This window comes from Heterodontus francisci, chromosome 2 (genome assembly GCF_036365525.1).
Source record: "Heterodontus francisci isolate sHetFra1 chromosome 2, sHetFra1.hap1, whole genome shotgun sequence".
In the NCBI taxonomy this organism is placed as follows: Eukaryota; Metazoa; Chordata; class Chondrichthyes; order Heterodontiformes; family Heterodontidae; genus Heterodontus; species Heterodontus francisci.
Window position 1 is genome coordinate 92,930,851 of NC_090372.1, and position 22,019 is coordinate 92,952,869.

The 22,019-nt window shown below is 41.1% G+C and overlaps 1 protein-coding gene across 1 annotated transcript in view; it reads right to left on the reverse strand.

Annotated features, from left to right (window-relative positions):
- Window positions 1-10,363: 10,363 nt before the first annotated feature.
- gpnmb (glycoprotein (transmembrane) nmb) overlaps window positions 10,364-22,019 on the reverse strand; it is a 78,564-nt gene continuing 66,908 nt past the window's right edge. The window contains exons 9-11 of the mRNA XM_068050916.1: window positions 15,599-15,801; window positions 12,566-12,656; window positions 10,364-11,134 (exon numbers count right to left, since the gene is read on the reverse strand). Coding sequence (XP_067907017.1) covers window positions 10,975-11,134; window positions 12,566-12,656; window positions 15,599-15,801 — 454 coding nt within the window. The 3' untranslated portion in view covers window positions 10,364-10,974. The remainder of the gene's footprint in view (window positions 11,135-12,565; window positions 12,657-15,598; window positions 15,802-22,019) is intronic.

The following is a 22,019-nucleotide window of genomic DNA, read 5'->3' on the forward strand; positions in this document are numbered from 1 at the left end:
TGCCCATGTTACAAGTTCACCAAGGTACCCGTAGGGCAATGGAGAAGCAGAGAAAGGCGTTCGAACCATAAAATTGATACTGAAAAAGAATGAGGATTTTCAACTAGCAATATTAAACTACTGTTCACGCCACTCTAGAATGGGTTGGCCCCATGTGAGTTGCTAATGGGTAGGAGGTGGTGGACACAGCTACCAACACTCCCAAGAACCCTTCAGCCACAAATAGGTGTAAAGGACTGGGATAGGGTGAGAGAAGAGAAAGAAAGGTCAACCCCAATGAAGAATCATGATAGACGTTACAGAGCAAAAAATCAAACAGACCTATGACCCAGAGATTTGGTTTGAATTAAAGATCAGGGTCGATATGGGGAAGTGATGGAAATCTCCATATCCTCAGTCCTACTTGGTCCAAACAGACCAGGGATGGATAAGGAGAAATAGAAGATCTTTGGTACTGACATCACAGAACAAACAATTGGGGAAAAACCAAGAGAATCAGCAACCAGAGAGAGCTGATGAACCAGTGATACAGCCAACAATAGATCACCCAGACAATAGTGAAAACAGAGAACCTGAGTAATCCTGTAGTTCTACTCACCCACAGGGAAGTGAGGAAGACCCACTGAAAGACCCAATACCCCAAACAAGTGAAAGAAGAACACACTATGGCAGAGTCGTGAGAACCCCACAGCGTTACAGGCCTGATGAATGAAGTCAGAGACTTGCAAGAGCAATGTAGTATAATGTGCATAAGCTGTTGATGGGTAGATTATGTCTATAGACCTTAAGCATCATCACAGGATGTGATGTCATATGTCTGTACCTCATGTTGCTCAGTGTTCATGTAGATACCTTAGAGATAAGATAAACTCATGTTACTTTGACCCAAAGTCTGCTATCTTCATTCAATATTAATAGCACACTAACAAGATCGTACATAACCAGCAGAATTGCCACCATTGAGTACATGTGAGTGAGATTTGTAACTACAAAAGGTGCAACAGGTTGCAAATCCATTTAACAAAGGGAGTTTATTTTTTAAGAATAACATAAATTAAATAGGAAGATTTTTTTATTCATTCATGGGATGTGGGCATCAGTGGCAAGGTCAGCATTTATTGCCCAAGCCTAACTGCCATTGAGAAGATGAATACAACTGCCTTACTAGGGCAGTCAGTCTGGAGTCACATCTTAGGCCAGACTGGGTAAGCACCGTAGATTTCCTTCCCTAAAGGAAATTAGTGAAACCAGATGGGCTTTTATGACAAACCCAGTAGTTTTATGGTCACCATTACTGATACTGTTATTTGTTACGACTGAGGTGGGAGGACTGTACTATCTTTTTAGTTCCACTTCTCCACAGGACAAAACATATTTTTAAATGTTTACCCAGTTAACAATAGGTCAATCATATATTCTACTGTTTATCCCAGAATAAAATACACCAACCAGGTTTCTTTAATAAACAATAACATTATCAGTTTATTATAAAACTAGACTTATCCAGTAATGAAGCAAAGCATTAACACACAGATTGAAATATGAAAGTTCCCTTTTTAAATACCCAACACACACACTCTCACACATGTTGGTTAAAGGGGAAAAAAAAGAAATTTTCTCTGCAGAGGTCTTTTACAAAAAAAAGACAAAAAAGAATACTTTGGATAAATACTTGTTAATTCTTGAAGAAAAAGGATGAGATATGTTGTGTCCCCAAATGACATACAGTCTGGCGTCTGCGTACACGTAGAGAGGACACTGGGATATTTTCTGGAGCAGTTCTCTTCAGGCGGTGTCGAGAATTAACCTGGCAGGCCTTCCAGGAGCGTCTCAGGAAAAATGCGGGGGTTATAGCTCTCACAAGAGGTAGAGAAAGTGGAGTTGGGTGTTCTTTTAGCAGGCTACAAACCCAACTGCTTTCAAAACAGTCCACACCCCAGCTGAATCAAAATAATATCCCAAAAGCGAAACCTCCTGACCACCATAAATTTTGACATGCCACTTTTCTGTAAACGTTTTCCCCAAGTCACCAAGGTTTCTGTTGTTTATTGAGCCTAAGGCATGTAACATCCAGTAAAGGTTTGTTTTCACACCACAGCTCTCAGTGACCCTTGAAAAAAATGCATCCATGGAATCTTTTCAGTTTTCCCAAATAAACCAATGTCCATCATTCTAAGATGCAAGTCCTCAAAAAAAATTAAAGAAAATAGAAGCACTTTAATAACTTATTTAATTAACGTATTGAAATTAAATGTCCTAGCTGCCATGGCAGGATTTGAATTTATCCCTCAAAATCATTAATCCAGGCCACTGGATTATTACTCTGGTTACATTACCACTATGTTAATGTATCCCAGTATAATCAGGGTAATTATAGGTCAAAACAGGGTTACAGTTTAAACCAAAAGAAGTTAACCATAATGAATAAAATGACAAATCTGAAAAGAAAAATAATTTATATAAATATAGATATAATTTGCTCTGCTCTTTTATACTTATGAATAGACTGTTCAATTTGTCTAAATGTTTTGCTTTTATGGAGCCCTGGTTAGCTACATCAGGATAGATTTTTTTCCTGGTCTTGTGCCTTAAAATATTGACCATCCAGGCATGATGAATACAGGCAGAAAATCAGGTGAAAGAAGATCATGCCTGTAAGACAACCTGCCCAATTTTCCATCCATTTAAATGAACAGATAATTGGCTGAGATCTAGTACGGGCATTACACCACTCTTTGCCTGATTTTCCTGTATTCGCTGCCCTGATCCAATAGCCACAGTCTTGAAGCACTTTTTAATCAGCATGAACTATGTGTTCCATGTCCTTTTACTCGGCTTTATTAACGCTGTTAATTGCACTGTGCGTAACAATGCAATTTTTAAAAAAATTAAATGATGGTGTCGGGCTGGCTTAAAATAGGGCTGTATTTGCTGAGCAAAGCCGTAAAGTGTGACCACTGTTTGTGCCTCACTGCAACAACTCAAGCACTTGAATAATGATTGTAAAATAGGCATATTGAGGACCAACTTCACGAACCAAGACTATAGAAAAAATAAGAGGAAACTGAACCTTTAGATAGGACAAATTAAAGGAGTTAACCTGTAATGTGCTTTTTAAAAGTGTACACATACTTGAGTTAGAGAACAAACATCATATATATAATAATTCATTGACTATGAAGTTCTTTCTTTACTTTTAAAGTGTATTCACTGTTGGTATGCAGGAAATGTAGGTACATAAGCAAGAACACTGCAAATATTCATATTCTATATGCACAACATTTATTGCTTTTCCACATTCATACTTGTTCCTACTGGCACAGGCACAATGGACCGGATGGACCCCCTTTGTGCAGCATGATTCTAATGCACTGAAGACATGTGCACATTTGTCCAAGGGCAGAAATGCAAATTTGTCTACGAGCTCACTCTGCTCAGGGACAAAAAGTTCGACTTTGGTATTTCCTCACCAGAAGCAGCTTCAAGTCCAAGTGCAGGCTTTGGGAGAGGCCAAGAGTTTCAAGTGAAGGTATTAAAGACACAAAAGACAATTCAATAGATACAGTTAATCATGTTACAGTAAAATGTATAATTTTTGAATCTTATTTGTGACCCAGTTTGGCCTAATGGAAATTTCAGTTACTGACAAAAAAAAGTCAATTGACCTTTTTTGAAAACATTGTCATGCAGGCCTCCATGTGCCAAGAATGAGGCACATTAATTTCGCCACATGAACATTGATTTTTAAACTGTTACTGGAGTAAAGAAAGAACTTGCTTTTGAAAAAAAACACCAGACCCTTGACTGGAAAGACATTTGCATAGTAACAGACAGTACTTGGAAAGGACAAAGGGGCCACTCCCTACTCCAATTTAATCCACAATGGACTTTTGATTACTAGACATTGAAGGTGGAGAAGCTAGCATTCCAAGTTGATTGCTAAGATGCTCCTAATATACAGAAGAAACCTGGTCAAGCCAGTCAGTCATGTGACCACCTGCTGGCCAACTAGGGGAGTTTTAAATTGAAGAAACAGTGTTTGAAGTCAGAAAGCTGTTTGCTCCTGGACTGAAAAAGACTTCTCATGGCTAGCTTGCCACCACCTCTGTCCTGCCTGCTCTCATCCCAGTCACCAGCTTCGGAAACTATTGAAGACATATGAAGCCCAAGAGAGAAAAGTCTCCTACGGTGAACAAGGTTTAAGAAGAATACTGGGCCCCAACGAAAAGCAAGATCTACCTACAAGCAAGGACTACAGCGAGCTCAAAGCACAGTCACAAAGCCCCTCTTCAGAGATTGCGTATCACGTATGCATGCTAGTGTGGGGCTCAGCGTGTATCTGTAGACGTTAATCGAATTAGAGTTTAAGTTTGAATAAATTTCACATTTCTTCTTTAAACCAAAGAAAGCCTATTTGTGCTCATTTCTTTGCCTTATAATTAGAAAGCAGTGAACAAGGTTTCACCAAGGGGGAGCTCAAAACACAGTGTGTTTAAAATTAAATCCTGTTACAATAAGAACAAGCGAAGGCTGAGAAAGACCCCTGGACACCTTTCTCACCTGGTCGTAACAACATTTTGAAGGCTTTGTGGAGAAAAGGTAACACAGTGCCATCTAGTGCTCAGAGCCTGCAAATACCACCGTCAAGGAGCATCAAAGGCTGTCAAAGGGTGAAAGAGGGATTTTGAATGGAAAGATGACAGAAGATACCAATTATGATAATATATTGGGAATGATTTTCATCTGCCTACCATGCCATTCTCACTGGAAAATGGGACAGTAGGCAGACAATTTTTTTAAAAGGCTTGAATATTCTCTGTGCAATCGTCTGCTCAACATACATTATATCTGAAAACTGGCCTCATTATGGCTGCACACACTTTATGTCAACAGAAACTTCGTCACATTTTTGTCATACCTTTGTGTTCACATTTTTCCATCATAAGTTCCTATTCTCACCTTTATTGTGCAATCTCATCATATTGTAATTACCCCTGCTGCCAGTGAGAGCTTTTCATCTCCCAGTTCCTCACCTTGCCCTGCAAATAAACTTCTAGAGTTGGCTCCACCAACTCTACTTTGCTGCTTCACAAATGACCATAAGTTTTGTTGTTTAACTGTAACTAATATTAGAAAATTAAAGTGTTATATAAAATGAATAGATGTTATGACTTTACAATTGGAACAGTATTACACCAGTGCTGCCTGGCATATTGATCCGTTACCCCCTAACACTGCTTTACCTGAAGACTACACTCGGACTTGACTCTCTGTTTAGTGGCGCAGAGGATCAACTAGATCAGACATCAGCAACCTACGGCTCTGGAGCCACATGCAGCTCTTTAATATCTCATTTACAGCTCCAAACCTTTTCTAGTTGGATCGTGTTATCATGAAAAAAGCCTTAAAAAATAAAGTCAAGAAAAGTTAAGAGCCTTGTTTTTATTGTGGTGGTAAAAGTCTAATCATTATGCTGCACTTTAAGGTTTCAAATGATTATTTTAATGAAAAGCATCATTGTGCTCTAAATAAACCTGTTTGAGTGGTATAGCTACACAATGGTTATGGATATAATGCCTTTGGTTCGAGAAACAGGTTTTATAATTGTGACCATTATTATTTCTAATATAGTTGAGATGATAAATTATTCTGAATGTGCTATTAGAAGCTTTTTTATCACATGAATCAATAGCTGAAAAATTGTCTTAATTCTACGCATCTTAAGTTAAAGTTTGTTTTAAAGATGACTCTACTAACAAAATTATAGTTTTAAAAATCCATTTGTCACAAGATAAGTTATAAAAACCCAAAGGCAAAAAGCATTCTTTCAGTTTTATATGTAAACTTCTTATTACTTTTTTATTCACCGTGGAAACATGCTGTCTTTTCATTAAATTAATATGGTTCACCATCTTTACATTTTTTTCGAACATGCCTATACATAATTCATGCAAGCTGATGCATAAAACCTGAACATGCATATACTAGAGATACAAAGAAAAGAATCAAAACAAGATGCAAAAAACATTTTTAAAAAGTGATAATTCAGAGATAGGTCAACTTTAATTTTGATTTTTTTTTTCTATTGTTACATAAATTCAATACATGTATTTTATTTATTATATATGCAAATTATGCATTCTACCAGAGACACTTGACAATTTGCCATTTATTTGGTTTCGAATTGCCAAATTTTCATCTTGTGGCTCCCAATAGTTGCTTTAGGCAATAGATTACAGATACCAATTATACATTCAAAACAGGGAAGGTTGTTTTTACTTTATGCAATAGTGTAAAATGGGTGATAGCAGACCATGAAGTCAATGGGAATAAAAATCAAGAGAGATGTAAAACAAACTGCTGAACAAGGTCAGGGACACAACAATGTAATAATTCTGAAGTGTCTAATCAGTCAGTGAAAAAATTGCACAACCACGAAGAGACTAGGAAAGGAAGTAGCCACACACCATCAACCAACTACTGAAGACATGATGGAATGGAAATTAATAATTGCACGCCAGTACTGTCACCCTGTCATCACTATGGAGCTCTACAAAGGCAGAAGTTTTCACGCTCTTCTCGGTCCCCTTAATCCCAGCAGAGTAAGGCTCACCCATTTTAGCTTCTACCCTTCTTTCCTATAGATCTACCAATGCAGCAAGGGATGGAGGAAGATGAAGAAGGTGAAAAGGAAAAAGAACAGCATGGATACAGCTACCTCATGAAATATAATAATGATTAGGATAATGATGATAGATGAAGGAGATTTAGTAGGTCTCATGCCTGCCCACGAGTTCCTACAAAAACTTCCTGCTCCAGCCCGCAACAACTCTACTCTGTTACTTTCTTCATTCCTGTGCACCAGCTCAGATAATTTCACCTGATGACAATTAGATAGCTTAGTGAAGATGGGCGTTGGCTGATTCATAGAACGCAAAAGAGCCGGACAAATGAGAAGTGGTTGAGGATGTTGTATATTCCCAGTGAAGACCAAGAAGAAGGTTGCTTATAGTTTTGCAGTTTTGTGACCTAGTACTCATGATTACTCACCTGGACAAGGATGTTGGTGGAACATCACATCCTTGTCCATGTTCTCAGGTCAATCTTTGAGGATGTGCAGCAACTGATAGGTGTCATTCAAGAAGATTTATCTTTGTTGTAGGCACCAATGGATCATGTAGCAGCTTTATTGGAATCTGTAACAAATCCCCACGTAGGGACCAGTCTTTGCTTCCACTTCTATAGCAGCACAGATTGAAGCTCTAGCAATAAGTGAGAGAATAAATTTCATCCTGCATACCAGCTTTCAGATAATGGCACGATGGATGATGTTGTATTTCAGGTGTTTCAGTATCTGATAGTTGCCATTATCCCTCTGATCAATGGGGACATGGGTCCAGTGGTATGAAAGCAGCTTGAGACCACCTGCCTGATACTGGCGTCTCTCAAGACGGCAGTACTGCCAAATCTCTGGCCTTCCTCCTCAGAGCATCACATTAGTGGAAAGTCAGAGGTGACTACAGGTTGCCCAAGAACAAGCTCCAGAGATGCAGCCAGCAGCAGCTTCAAGTCCCTCAACCTTTTTGTAGAGCATAAGCAGCAAACTATAAGCTTGCAAAACTGGGACTCAGCTTGTACTAAAACAAGTAACAGAAGGGCATGTGTACCACTCAGGGTGTGAGGAAAGAATAGGTGGCTTCTGTTCATTTTGCACTTCATTGTTATAAGCTAGGATGTACATGAGTTTGGAGTCATACAGGAAAGGGTTCTCATAGTTAGTGCTGACATATTCACGCAGCTGATGTATATTGTCAGACCAAAGAGAGCTAATGTGTTGTGGGTTGAATATTGGATTGAGAGAATGCCCCTTCATTGTGGAGAAGAAGGTAAGGCAGTGGTGTCAAAGTTAGACTGTGTTACACAGAAGAAAATTCTACAGTCATGAGATATGCTCTGATGCTTCTCAGCAGCCACTGAGGAGTCCTCTGAGTGCAGGTTATTGTGATGCTCTCCTACATGTAGTTCTGTGATCAAAAAAGCCAGGGCCTCCTTGCCAGCAATTCTAAAGTCCATCCCTTTGTATACAGAAAAATTGCGAAGAGTGCAGCAGGCTACGACTAAGTGTAACACACCATCTGATCTGTCTCAACAGCAAAAACCATAGAACCATATAACCATAGTAAAATTATGCACCGAAGGAGGCCATTCAGCCCGTCGTATCCCTGCCGGCTGAGAAAACTAGCCGCCCAATCTAACTAGCCGCCCAACCTTCCAGCACCTGGTCCATAGCCTTGCAGGTTACAGCACTTCAGGTGCATGACTTTGTAAAAGAATTGAGGGTTTCTGCCTCCATCACTATTCCTGGCAGTGAATTCCAGTCACCCACCACCCTCTGGGTGAAAAAGTTTTTCCTCATGTCCCCTCCAATCCTTCTACCAATCACCCTAAATCTGTGCCCACGCGTAATTGACCTCTCCACTAGGGGAAACAGGTCCTTCCTGTCTACTCTGTCTAGGCCCCTCAATTAAGTCACCCCTCAGCCTCCTCTGTTCTAAGGAAAACAACCCTAGATGATCCAATCTTTCTTTATAGCTGCAACTTTCAAACCCTGGCAACATTCTTGTAAATCTCCTCTGTACTCTCTCTAGAGCAATTATGTCCTTCCTGTAACGTGGTGACCAGAACTGTATGCAATACTCCAGCTGTGGCCTAACCAGCGTTTTATACAGTTCCAGCATTACATCCCAGCTTTTGTATTTTATACCTCGGCCAATAAAGGAAAGTATTCCATAGGCCTTCTTCACCACTCTATCTACCTGTCCTGCCACCTTTAGGGACCTGTGGACATCACTCCAAGGTCTCTCACTTCTTCTACCCCTCGCAATATCCTCCCATTTATTGTGTATTCCCATGCTATTAAGACCCAAATGGTCCTCTTGATGACTGATCGAGTAGTGGCTTGTGCTTCACTGTAGTGCTCCTATGCTGCTTTCTGGGTCACTCTTAGTTGGGTCATTATCCATGAAAGCAGTGGGTAGGCTTTGTCACCCATAAGCCATCCGTTGACATAATTTTCTTCCCTGTATAGATCAGGAAGGGTCATATTTTGAAAGATGAATGTATTGTGACAACTTCCAGCATATCTGGCATTGGCATGTGGGATCTTTTGCAGATTGTGTGACAACGTATTTATTGAGGGAGTGGAAGCCGTTCCTACTGAGATATTTGAGAGGGTTTCAGGTGATGGCAATTCATTTCACCATGCACCATGGAGAAGCCAGCAAAATTAGATAGCTCTATCTCACTGCTACCTTGCCAGAATGTCAACGGCAATTAATTCACCTGAACTCATGTAAAGTGTCAATCACCTTCCCTTAACTGCTTGAAGTGAACTGTGAAGATTAAGTGCAGTGGTTACTTTCATATCCAGAGAGGCAGAGAGAATTGTCGACAGGTGAGATTATCAGGCTGCAGATTACCATGTGAGATTATTAGGGCTACAGATTAGCAGTCAGTAGTTGAAAGAGTTGCACCATTTCCTCTTGTTGAAGCACATTGTTATGTACAATCCCTCACCAAGGCTCTCAAATGACCTGTGCTGCCTGTATATTCTATGGGGTTGGGTGACATCTTCATTGCTATCTGACTTTCCTTTGTTCCATCCTATGCTGCTGCCCTACTCTTTCTCCATAATAACACACATTAGTCTATCCATAAGAAATGTCATATCTAGTTCTGAGAAACTTTCATGGGGGCATGGTGGGGTGTGTGCGGGATGTGGGTGGAGGTGGGGAGGGGAGGGGGATTGGTGGTTGGTAGAATGGAATCTGCCAGTGGTCTGACCCAGCCAAAAGCAGTCAGAAAACTGTTCAAATATGTGTCAGTAGAATGGCAAAAATAAGTTATCGCAAAAAGTCATTCCCGGGGCAGACATCATTAGTGAAATTTTCCTGACTCTTCAGGCACAGAAACATCTAATTTCTATCTGTCTCAGCTAATGCTGACAACTGCTGTGCCTTATAATTCTCAGTTTAAATTGCCCTAAGTGAAAGCAGGTGTAAAAGCAGGAAACTCAGAGTGGCAGCACCACTGGCTCTCAGTATACTATATCCAAATGAGGACACTTAGGACTTGGTTTATGGATTGCAGGAAGGACCAAAATGCACTAGGTAATTTGGGAGGACCAAACTTGGATATAAACTAACCTAATAACCTGAAACAGGAGGGTAAGATCACTGATAAATGAATGTTGTGGAGAGCTCTACTAATTTTTGCATGAGTCAATTCCAGACATTCCTCCCAACCTCAAACCAGACACAAGACAAAAATACAATTAAGAGTTTTTAAATTTATTATTACAAGCATTATAGTAGTGTATTTGCCATTATCAGTTTCAAAGGCTTTGGACATCAGCCTAAGAAGTGCAAGCAGCAATGTTAGTTTGCCGACAATCTTATTGAGAAGGCGGCCCAATATCCAAGCAAGTATGCAGAAACCCAGTAGTTAGTACATCCAGGAGGATTTCTCCAAACATCCCTTTTGTATAAGTTCTGAACACAAGCATTGTGGTGTCAGTAGAAATCCGGTAATACAATCCAGGTCTACAGCTATAAGTAAATGCATTGGAACTGGCATTTTACCACCAGTACTTTCAGGAATGAAAAGAAATGTCATTTTGTAGCTGAATGGAATGAACATTTTCACTATTCCACAGAGCTGCATGAAAAAAGTTTACTTCCAACATTTACAGTCGCAGAATTGATATAATATTCGTAAACACATACATTTTATGTCTTCAGGCAATGTGAGGAAGAGTTGGGTTTCAAGTATTTTGTGCTGTAATCCACTTGTAAAGAGGAGCTAAGCAGTATAATAGAATATTTCTATACTCAAGATTTGCTTAAGCAATACAGGTACCCGAACAGGAAGCTGACTCTTTCTGGAGAACACTTCTGCTTGGATGAGTAGCTCTGATTAAACGACTGCAGGTTTCTTTAGTAGGGGGCTCTTCTCATCATTCCCAAAGAGGAGTATGGTCTTCAGGTTACTGAAGTACACATTGGCACTACCATTATTCACTTGTTTACTTCTGTCACTCACCCATCTAACAATCGGTGTATATTCTTTGTAACGCCTGTAAAGTAAGTTTCACATTCTTAATGAATCAAATCTCATACAGCTCCCTCTTCAGCTTTCTCCTTTCCTTCTTACTCAAAAAAAAATTTACAATGTCATTTCTGGATTTTAAAAAACAATAAAACTTTAGTAGGAATTGTTGTAACCTGTAATGTGGAGGGTTCGGCAATCTCAAAACCATCTATTTTGTTCATTATCATAAGCAACATTCTTCGAAACATTTTAAAAAAAATAATCCTGTACAACCTCCTTTAAAGATTTTCAGCATTTGGATACTAATATACATTTTGAGTATTGCTGAAAACAGACATTTTGTCAAAGCTTTTCATCTTGCACTCATCAGGACTATTTGCAAGAATACCAATGTAAGGGAAACCAACAAATTTATACTGTATGAGAAGAGAGTGCTGATTGGTTGGCAAGTGGACTCTGATTGGAAGAGGCATTGCCATGGGGAATGCACTAGTTTATGATGACTGAGAGTTAACTGCCAAGCTTTGTTTGAAATTTAAACCAGGCAGCTTGACTCTAATTGGTCAAGGTAGTGTCCAATGTCTGCATGCTTTCCTTGTGAACAGAACTCCTTAAGCTTACAAGAAGTTTTATTCAGGTTCAAGTTTCTGAAAACACATTGGGGTTGATGTTTGACATCAGCGCCTGAGTCGTAATCTGGCTGAGCTAACTGCCCGCCCATTGTAGAACCTGTCCAAATTGAGCTCCATGGAATCAAGAGGGGTATCACTGGCAACAAAGTTGGAGTAGTGCCATGTCACTCAGATAGAGGAAGGGAGACCCAGCAACAGCCAAAGAAAAAGGAAAACTTTCACCATCTTCAGCTCCCAATAGAAAAGAGGGTATTTTTTCCTGAGCATATCTGATCCCGTGCAGGATTGATTACTTTTAGCTGGAAGAGTTTTGGGTCTATTTGTGGTTTCTGACTGGGACTCATGCCATCCCTCATCTGGCAAAATTATTTAAAGGGTGTACAGAGCAGAATTCCCAGGGAAGTCTGTGACCCTCCCACTCAGACACAGCCACTTGATGTGGGGGTGGAGGCAGGTGGAAGATTTGGCCACACCCACATCCATGCCCCTCTCCCCCTAGAATTTCACCCAAGGGCAGAAATAAGGCAAAATCTTTGTCTACCAAGGTTCTGCCTCATTGTCCAGTTCCTCAAGTGGAAATTCACCCCAGTTACACTTTGGCCCTGTTCAGAATTTTAGTGCAATGTTTATTTAGTCCTATAAGATTTATCAGAAGAATTGAAGGGTTGACTATGAAGACGGGAGGTATGGAGATAGGTCTATTGTTCTAATTTCTGTAGTATATTTTTCTTGTAAATTAGTTGGCATTAAAGGTCTTCACAAAGTTCTAGTACTCCTTTATTTTGTGCCTTTTATTCCCTTCCTGATAATCACTCAAAACTTACTTGTAAAAGAAAGAGGCCACACCAATAATAAGAACCACCAGGCAAGCACCAAATATTAAGACACCTTGCAGTCCCGTACCACTGCCAGAACCTGTAAGTAAATTGAAAACTGAAGTCACTACTCAGTCATCAAAGGAAATCTATTTTAGAGAACAGGCTTAAGACTCATATCAATGACCATCATCATCTGGACAATGTGGCAAAGCAATATAAAACAAATATAAAGCTGGGATATTTTTAGCCAGAACAATAGAGTACAAGTGTTTGGGTCTCTACAATGCAAGGGTCAGGCCATACTTGAAATATTGTGTTCAATTCCCAATATTTCTTTATGTATCAAGAAGAGAAACAAGATTGATCCTAAGAAAAACCTAAATATGAAAAGGAAATTACAGAGAGGGTATCATCAGGATCTATAAAATGGTACAGCCAGAGTAAACCCTGAACCATATATCAATTTAGGCCAGGAACAAACCTAAGAACATAAATCTAAGTGTAAAAAATAGATTCTTTAAAATGAGCTTCTTTACTTAAACCATGGGACTTTCCTCTGTGCAATAGTTTTAATGAACCTGTAAGCATATTTACAAGCAATACAGTGAAATTCCAGGGGCCATGGAGGATAGAAAGCCAGATTTTTGTCTTGCGGGCCAGGAATTTGGGGCCGAATCCAATTATGACGGGATTCCACTTCATTAACAGTAGCATTTTAAATTCCAGTGGACAGGGACATGGGAAGAACCGCAATCTGCCCTCCACCTACATGTCAAAGATTCTGCCCATATACTTTCCTGGGAATTCTGCCCATTATGTCCTCAGTAGTTCTCAAAAAGCCCAAGCATTTTTTAGACCAAGGTAATTAATGCTGGAGCAGATGAACTACCTTAGACTGCAAGGGCATAGGCTCTGCTATGAGACAATTTTTTATTTGCCAAGTTCTTTTTTCACCCAGAAGGATCAGGGCAGGTGCTGCTGAAGTACACATGTCAGGTTAAAAGGAATGTACTCTGATTGACAGGATGTGACAAGTGGTGTTCAATAACTTGAATGAAGGGAGAGAGAGCTGTCTATCCAATTTTGCAGATAGCACTAAGTTAGGAGGCGCAATAAATTCTGTAGATTTGAGCAGGGATATACGAAGGGACAGAGATACATTAGATGGCTGGGCACAGCTATGACAGGTGGAAGGATATTTGAAATCATTCATTTTGGATATAAGAAATACATATCAGAATATTTTCTTAATGGCGAAAGACTAGGAACTGTGGAGAAGGAAAGGGATTTAGGTGTCCAATTACACAAATAACATAAAGCTAGTGTATAGGTTCAAAAAGTAATGAAAAGGTTAATGGAATGTTGGCCTTTATCTCAAAGGATTGGAATGCAAAAGGGAGGAAGTTATGCTTGAACAGAGCCTTGGTCAAATCTCATCTGGAGTACGGTGTTCAGTTTTGTGCACCACACCTCAGGAAGGATATAATGGCCTTTGAAGGGGTACAGTGCAGATTCACCAGAATAATACCAGGGCTTAAAGGGTAACGTTATAAGGATAGGTTGCATAAACTTGCCTTGCATTCCCTTCAATTTAGAAGCTTTGAAGGATGATTTACTTTAAGTGTTTTAAATGATAAAAGAATTTGTTTGGGTAGATATTAAGAGGCTGTTGCCTCTGGTGGGTGAATCTAGAACAAGGAGGTACAATCTTAAAATTAAAGCTAGGCCTTTCAAGAGTGAAATCAGGAAGCACATTTTCACACAAAGAGTAGTAGAAATTGGGAATTCTCGCCACAAAAGGCTGTGGATGCTGTGTCAATTGAAATCTTCAAGACCTGAGATCAACAGATTTTTATTCTGTAAAGATATGAAGAGATATGGATCCAAAGGTGGGTAAATGAGGTATAGAACAGCCATGACCTAATTGAATGATGAAACAGGCTCGAGGAACTTGTTACGACCAGGTGAGCAATGTGTCTAGAGGTCTGTTGTCTTCACCTGGTCTTATTGTAACACGGTTTAATTTTAAACACACTGTGTTTCGAGCTCCCCCTTTGTGAATCCTTGTGCACAGTTTCCAATTATCAGGCAAATAACTGAGCAAACACAGGCTTTCTTTGGTTTAAAGCAGAAGGAGGAAATTTATTAAAACCTCAAAACTTTAAACTCAAACTTTAATACGATGCACGCCTACGGATATATGACGCGCTCATGCTAGCATGCACACGTGATATAAACATGCAAAATAAGGGGACAGAAAAGAGCAGAAGAAAAGATAAGAAGAAAAGTTTGAGGCAATATCTTGTTACTGTTTCTCGAGCTCGCTGTAGTCCTTGATCGAAGTTATAGTCTTGCATTTCGTTGGGGCTCAGAAATCTTCTTAAAACTTTGTTCACATGGCAAACCTTTCTCTCTTTGAGTTTCACGTGTCTTCAATGTGGTTTCAGTTCCCGGAGAGATAAGCAGACAGGCAGGAGAGGAGATGATCCTGCTTCAGTTCCAGGAGCACACGGCGTTCTGCCTCACAATTCCTTTCTTTGGGAGGTCCAATTTTTAAAAAAAAACTCCCAGGTTGCCCTGCAGGTTAGTCAAGTGACTTGTTCCTTACATGGAACAGTCTCCATATCCTTGGTTGGCAGTTCAAATTTCTCTGTCACAGCCAGTCAGCCATGTGACTAAAACTAGTCTGACCACTTTTGTGTATTGGAGGAACACTGCTGGATCCCCATTGTTTCAACATTGTTGCCATGGAAATGTCTTTCCAGTCAAAGATTGCAATTTTTAAAGTTTTAATGTTCATGTTGTGAAATAATGTGTGCCTCAGTCTTGGCAGGTGGGGGTTTGCCTGACAAACTGAATAGATATGTGCTGAATATATTCCTATTGACCAAAGGAAAAGAAATGCAAACGTATTCTTATAGCATAATTTTGGGAGACCAGATTATTTAATTCATTTTAACCAGTAGAGAACCAAAACAATAATGAATCATTTGTAGTTATTACTTAAATGAGCCCAGTTACTCAAAAATAATTGCTTACCTCCAATTGATACTAGAGTACTAGCAACAGCTAAACTAGCATCATCCCTCAATGTGATATTCACACAGTAGATGCCGGATTCATTGAAGCGTCTTTGAAGGCTCAGATAGCATGTGTCAACAGCCTCAACAGGGTCACAGATCATGTTTTGCAGCATCATGCATGAACTATCCCCAATAACAGTACACACATCAGTAGGTATACTGCAAGGCAGAAAAGATCACAGAAGTCAAGCTTTAATTGGGATGTGGAGGCAAGGAGTGCAATTATTAAAAGAAAAACAAATTATTGAGACATACACCAGGATCTGAAAAAAGAAAATATGGGAAATTAATTATTGCACCTGTCTTTTTGATAAAGTTTCTTGTGTCTGTTGTGCAATTTAAATTCAGTTAATTAAATAAAAATCTGGAATAAAAAGGTAGTATCAGTAATGCTGTCCATGAAACTACCGGATTGTCATAAAAACCCATCTGGTTCACTGATACCTTTTAGGGAAGGAAATTTGCCATCCTTACCGGTCTGGCCTGTATATGACCCCAAACCCACAACAATCGGGTTGACTCTTAATTCCCCTCTGAAATTATCTAACAAACAATTCAGCTGTATAAAACTGCTACAAGAAACAATAAGAATAAAACCAAATGGACTACTCAGCATGACCTAGGAACAGACACAACAAAGGCACACCCAGCCCTGTCACCCCTGCAACATCCTCCTCACTAACATCTGAGGACTCGTACCAAAATTGGGAGAGCTGTTCCAAAGACTAGTCCAGCAACAGCCTGACATACTCACAGAATCATACCTTTCAGCTAACATTTCAGACTCCTCCATCACCTGGATATATCCGGTCCAACTAGCAGGGGAAGACCCACCAGAAATGGTGGCACAAAGTTATACTGTTGAGAGGGAGTGGCCCTGTGAGTCCTCAACATTGATTCTGGACTTAATACCATGAAACATCATGGGATCAATTATGGGCAAGGAAACCGCCTGCCCTCCCACCTACAGCCCTCCCTCAGCTGATAAATCATTGCATCTCCATGTTGAACACCACTTGAAAGAAGAACTAAGGGTAGCAAGGGCACAGACTGTACCCTGGGTGGGGGACTTCAATGTCCAAAACCAAGAGTAGCTCAGTATCACCACTACTGTCTGAACTGGCTGAGTCCTGAAGGATATAGCTGCCAGACTGGGTCTTGTGGCAGGTGGTGAGTGAACCAACACAAGGGAAAACCAGCTTGACCTTGTCCCTTAGCAGAGGTGTCAATAACCAGGGGACATAGATTTAAGGTAAGGGGCAGGAGGTTTAGAGAAGATTTGAGGAAAACATTTTTCACCCAGAGGGTGGTTGGAATCTGGAACACATTGGCTGAAGGGGTGGTAGAGGCAGGAACCCTCACAACATTTAAGAAGTATTTAGATGAGCACTTGAAATGCGATAGCATACAAGGCTATGGGCCAAGTGCTGGAAAAAGGGATTAGAATAGATAGGTGCTTGATGGCTGGCATGTACACGATGGGCCGAAGGGCCGGTTTCTCTGCTGTATAACTCTGTGACACCAAGATACTTGTTGCTGATGCATCTGTCCATGGCAATATTGATAGGAGAAACAACTTAAACAGTCCTTGTCGAGACAAAGTCCCATTTTCACACTGAGGATACGCTCGATTGTTTTGTGGGCACTAGCATCATGCTAAATGGGATACATTCAGAACAGATCTAGCAGCTCAAAACTCAGTAACCATAAAGTGCTGTGGGCCAACAGCAGCAGCAGAATTGTATTCCACCACAATCTATAATCTCATGGCCCAGCATAACCCTCACTCTACCATTACCATCAAATCAGGGAACCAACCTTGGTTCAATGAGTCGTGTATATTCAAACATGCATGCCAAGAGCAGCACCAGGATTACCCGAAAATAAGGTATTAATCTTGTGAAGCTACAATGCAGGACTTGATGCATGCTAAACAGCAAAAGCAGCATGCTGTAGACAGAGCTAAGCAATCCCACAACCAACAGATCAGGTGAAAGCTCTGCAGTCCTGCTACTTTCAGTCGTGAATGGTGGACGATTAAACAACTAACCGGAAGAGGAGGCTCCACAAACATCCCCATCCTCCAGCATGTGAGTGCAAAAGACAAAGCTGAAGCATTTGCAATCATCTTCAGCCAGAAGTGCTGAGTGGATGATCCATTTCGGCCTCCTCCTGCAATCCCCACCATCATAGAATCCAGTCTTCAGTCAATTCGATTCACTCCATGAAATATCAAGAAATGACTGAGTGCACTGGATAAAGGAAAGGCTATGGGCCTCGACAACATCCTAGCTGTCATGCTGAAGATTTGTGCTGCAGAACTAGCCACTCCTCTAGCCAAAGTGTTCCAGTACGACTTGCAACACATGCATCTATCTGACAAAGTGAAAATTGCCCAGTTATGTCCTACCACAAAAAGCAGGGCAAATCCAATACAGCCAATTACCGGCCCATCAGTCTACTCTCAATCATCAGCAAAGTGATAGAAGGTGTCGATGACAGTGCTATCAAGCAGCACTTACTCACAAGAACAAATTATGTTTATATAGCATCTTTCAAAAGGCACAAGTCAAGAGTGTGATGGAATACTCTCCACTTGCCTGGATGGGTGCAGCTCCAACAACACTCAAGAAGCTCAACACCATTCAGGACAAAGCAGCCCATTTGATTGGCACCCCATCCACAAATATTCACTCCCTCCACCACCGACGCATAGTGACAGCAGTGTGTACCATCTACAAGATGCATTGCAGCAACGCACCAAGGCTTTTTAGACAGCACCTTCCAAATCCGCGACCTCTACCAAATAAAAGGACAAGGGCAGCAAATGCATGGGAACCTGCAAGTTCCCCTCCAAGTCTCACCCATCCTGACTTGGAAATACATTGCCGTTCCTTCACTGTCACTGGGTCAAAATCCTGGAACTCCCTTCCTAACAGCACTGTGGGTGTACCAATCTCACATGGACTGCAGCGGTTCAAGAAGGCTTCTCACCACAACCTTCTCAAGGGCAATTAGGGATGGGCAATAAATGCAGGCCTAGCCAGTGACGTCCACATCCCATGAATAAATTTAAAAAAACATAATTAAACATCCCAAGGCGCTTTACACAAGAACACAATAAATAGGAGAAGTAGACCATATGGCCCATTGAGCCTGCTCTGCCATTCAATATGATCATGGCTGATCTTGGGCTTCAATTCCACTTTCCTGCCCGCTCCCCATAACCCTTGATTCCCTGCGAGACCAAAAATCTATGTATTCCAGCCTTAAATGTATTCAATGATGGAATATCCACAACCCTCTGGGGTAGAAAATTCCAAAGATTCACAACCCTTTGAGTGAAGTAATTTCTCCTCATCTCAGTCCTGAATGATTGGCCCCTTATCCTGAGACTGTGTCCTGGATTCCCTGACCAGCGGGAACAATCTCTCAGCTTCTACCCTATCAAGACCCTTCAGAATCTTGTATGTCTCAATTAGATCGCCTCTCATTCTTCTAAACTCTAGAGAATATAGGCCCAATTTACTCAGTCTCATCATAGGACAACGCCCTCAACCCAGGGACAACCCCACCATTCCACACAAGTGCCAGGCAATGACCATCTCTAACAAGTGTTATGCCCAAGGCAGGAGGAGTGCGCAGTTTTTTCTAGTCCCACTTCTCCACAGGTCACAGCATATATTTAAATGTTTACCCAGTTACCTTAACGGTCAATCATAGACTCTATTTTTACCCCAGATTAAAATACACCAACCAGGTGTCTTTATTGAGATTTTTTTTTAGAGAGAGATACAGCACTGAAACAGGCCCTTCTGTACCGACTATCAACCGTCCATTTATACTAATCCTACATCAATCCCATATTCCCTACCACATCCCCACCTTCCCTCAATTCTGCTACCACCTACCTACACTAGGGGCAATTTACAACAGCCAATTTACCTGTCAATCTGCAAGTCTTTGGCTGTGGGAGGAAACCAGAGCACCTGGTAGAAACCCACACAGTCACAGGGATAACTTGCAAACTCTGCACAGGTAGTGTCCAGAACTGAACCTGGGTTGCTGAAGCTGTGCTGCTAACCACTGTGCCACCCTTAATAAACAACAAAATTATCAGTTTATTATAAAACAAGACTTAACCAGTACTGAAGCAAAGCATTAACACATAGATTGAAATATGAAAGTTCCCTTTTACCTTAGCCCCTCATTAGCCACACACACACACACCAGTTAACTGAAAAATAGAGATTTTCTCTTTAGAAAAAAAGGCAAAAAGAACACTTTGGCGAAATACTTACTAATTCTTGAAGAAAAAAGAGAAGATATGGAAAGATGTCAGTTGTTCCTTTTTGGTTTGGCATCCCAAATCCGCATAAACGGCTGTCACTGGGATCTTTCTCCAACAGTTCCCTTCAGGTGACGTTGAATATCAGTTTGGCAGACTTTCCAGGAGAAATGGGGCAGCAGGGGTTTCTGACAGGGCTTTCAGGAGAAATGCAGCATCAGTTTCTCTATTTCTTACACTTGGTTCTCAGAAAGTTCTCAAAGAGATGGACGAGGCTTCTGATAGTAACTGCTCTCTTGGCTGGTTTTCTCCTACTGCCTTCAAACAATTCACACCCCAACACAGTGTCCAAAATGAAACAGAAACAATATCTCAAGAGTCAAGCCTCCCGACCCCTATAAATCTTGACCTGTCACTTCTCTGTAAACATCTTCTCCAAGTCAAAAAGCCCCTGCTGGGTATTTATCTGAAGACTTCAGGTGACTTCCAGTAAGGGTTGTTTACAAACCAAGTCCAAAAAACCTTCTGATGACCCCAGTGAAAAAAACATCCATGGAATCCTTTTCAGTTTTCCCAAATATAACAATGTCCATAATTCTAAAATACATGAGTCCTCAAAAACAATACTTAACAAAAAATATAGAAGCACTGTCATAACACAAGAGAGAGTTTAACCACCTCTCCTTACATTCAACAGGATTATCATCACCGTATCTCCCACCATCAACAAACTGGAGGTGACCATAGACCAGAAACTTAACAGTCCAGCCACATATATACAGTGGCTACAAGAGCAGGTCAGAGAGTGGGTATTCTGCAGTAAGTGACTCATTTCCTGACTCCCCAAACCCTTTCCACCATCCACAAGGCACAAGTCATGAATGCGATGGAATACACTTCACTTCCAGTACCGCTCAGAAGCTCGACATCATGCAGGACAAAGCAGCCCGCTTGATTGGCATCCCATCCACGACCTTAAACATTCAATTCCTCCACCTTTGACATAATATGGCTGGTGTGTGAACCATCTACAAAACGCACTGCAGCTACTTGCCAAATCTTTATCGTTAGCAACACCCAAACCTCTGACCTCTTGCAACCGAGAAGGGTAAGGGCAGCAGGTGCATGGGAACAGCACCAACTGTAAGTTTTCTTCCAAGTCACACACCATCCTGACGTGGAAATATATCACCAATCTTTCCTTGTCGTTGGGTCAAAATCCTGGAACTCCCTTTGAGAGTTCCTTCACCACACGAACTGCAGCGGTTCAAGAAGACAGCTCACCACCATCTTCTCAAGGATAATTAGGAATGAGCGATAAATGCTGGCCTTGCCAGTGACACTTACATCCCAAGACAAAAATAAGAAAATTAGTGGCGGAGTTGGTTATTGAGTTCACTGGCATGAGCCCCAATCAACTGGACTGCTTTATTCTGATTGGTGTCAAATTCTAGAATATTGCTGCAGCTGCACACATGCAGGTGGACCTTCCACCCATCCCTACAAGACCATCGGTGAGAGGTGGGGGGAGGGGACACTCCCTAATCAGAGGTTCTGCTCAGTTGGAGCCTCGAGTATGATCGGCACAGGTACACTTTGTCCCACCAGGCATACCTTAGACAAAGGTAGTGGAAGTAGAGCCTACTCAGAGTTCCAAACCAGGATCATGCCTGGACCTCAAAAGATCAGTGAAATAATTTTCTTAACATTTCAAAATCGTATCCTGATGCAGCCAGATTCCTCTTCAGAGAAGGGAGCAACCTAGCACCTTTCCTTCATCAGCTGGTCATCGTACTGTGACATTCTCAAGTTGGCATCCTTCCAACTTCAAAAGTTGATGGACACGCAGCAAACAATCCATTTAGGTGGGGTGTCTTCTCTTGGTGCACCTTTGTTAATGGCTGTGAAGGCCAATTCTTGAGAGGCAGTTTCTGCCACAAGTGCCGCACATGAAGCTGCCAAGTGCGCTGTGAGTTGTTGTTTTTGGCACCTACTGCTGTAGCAACTGGTCATCGTTGTAGTGCACAGGATGTGTCCCCATTTCCCTCTTTCGCCAGCTAGTGACTCCCAAGTGCGATAGTCAACATTT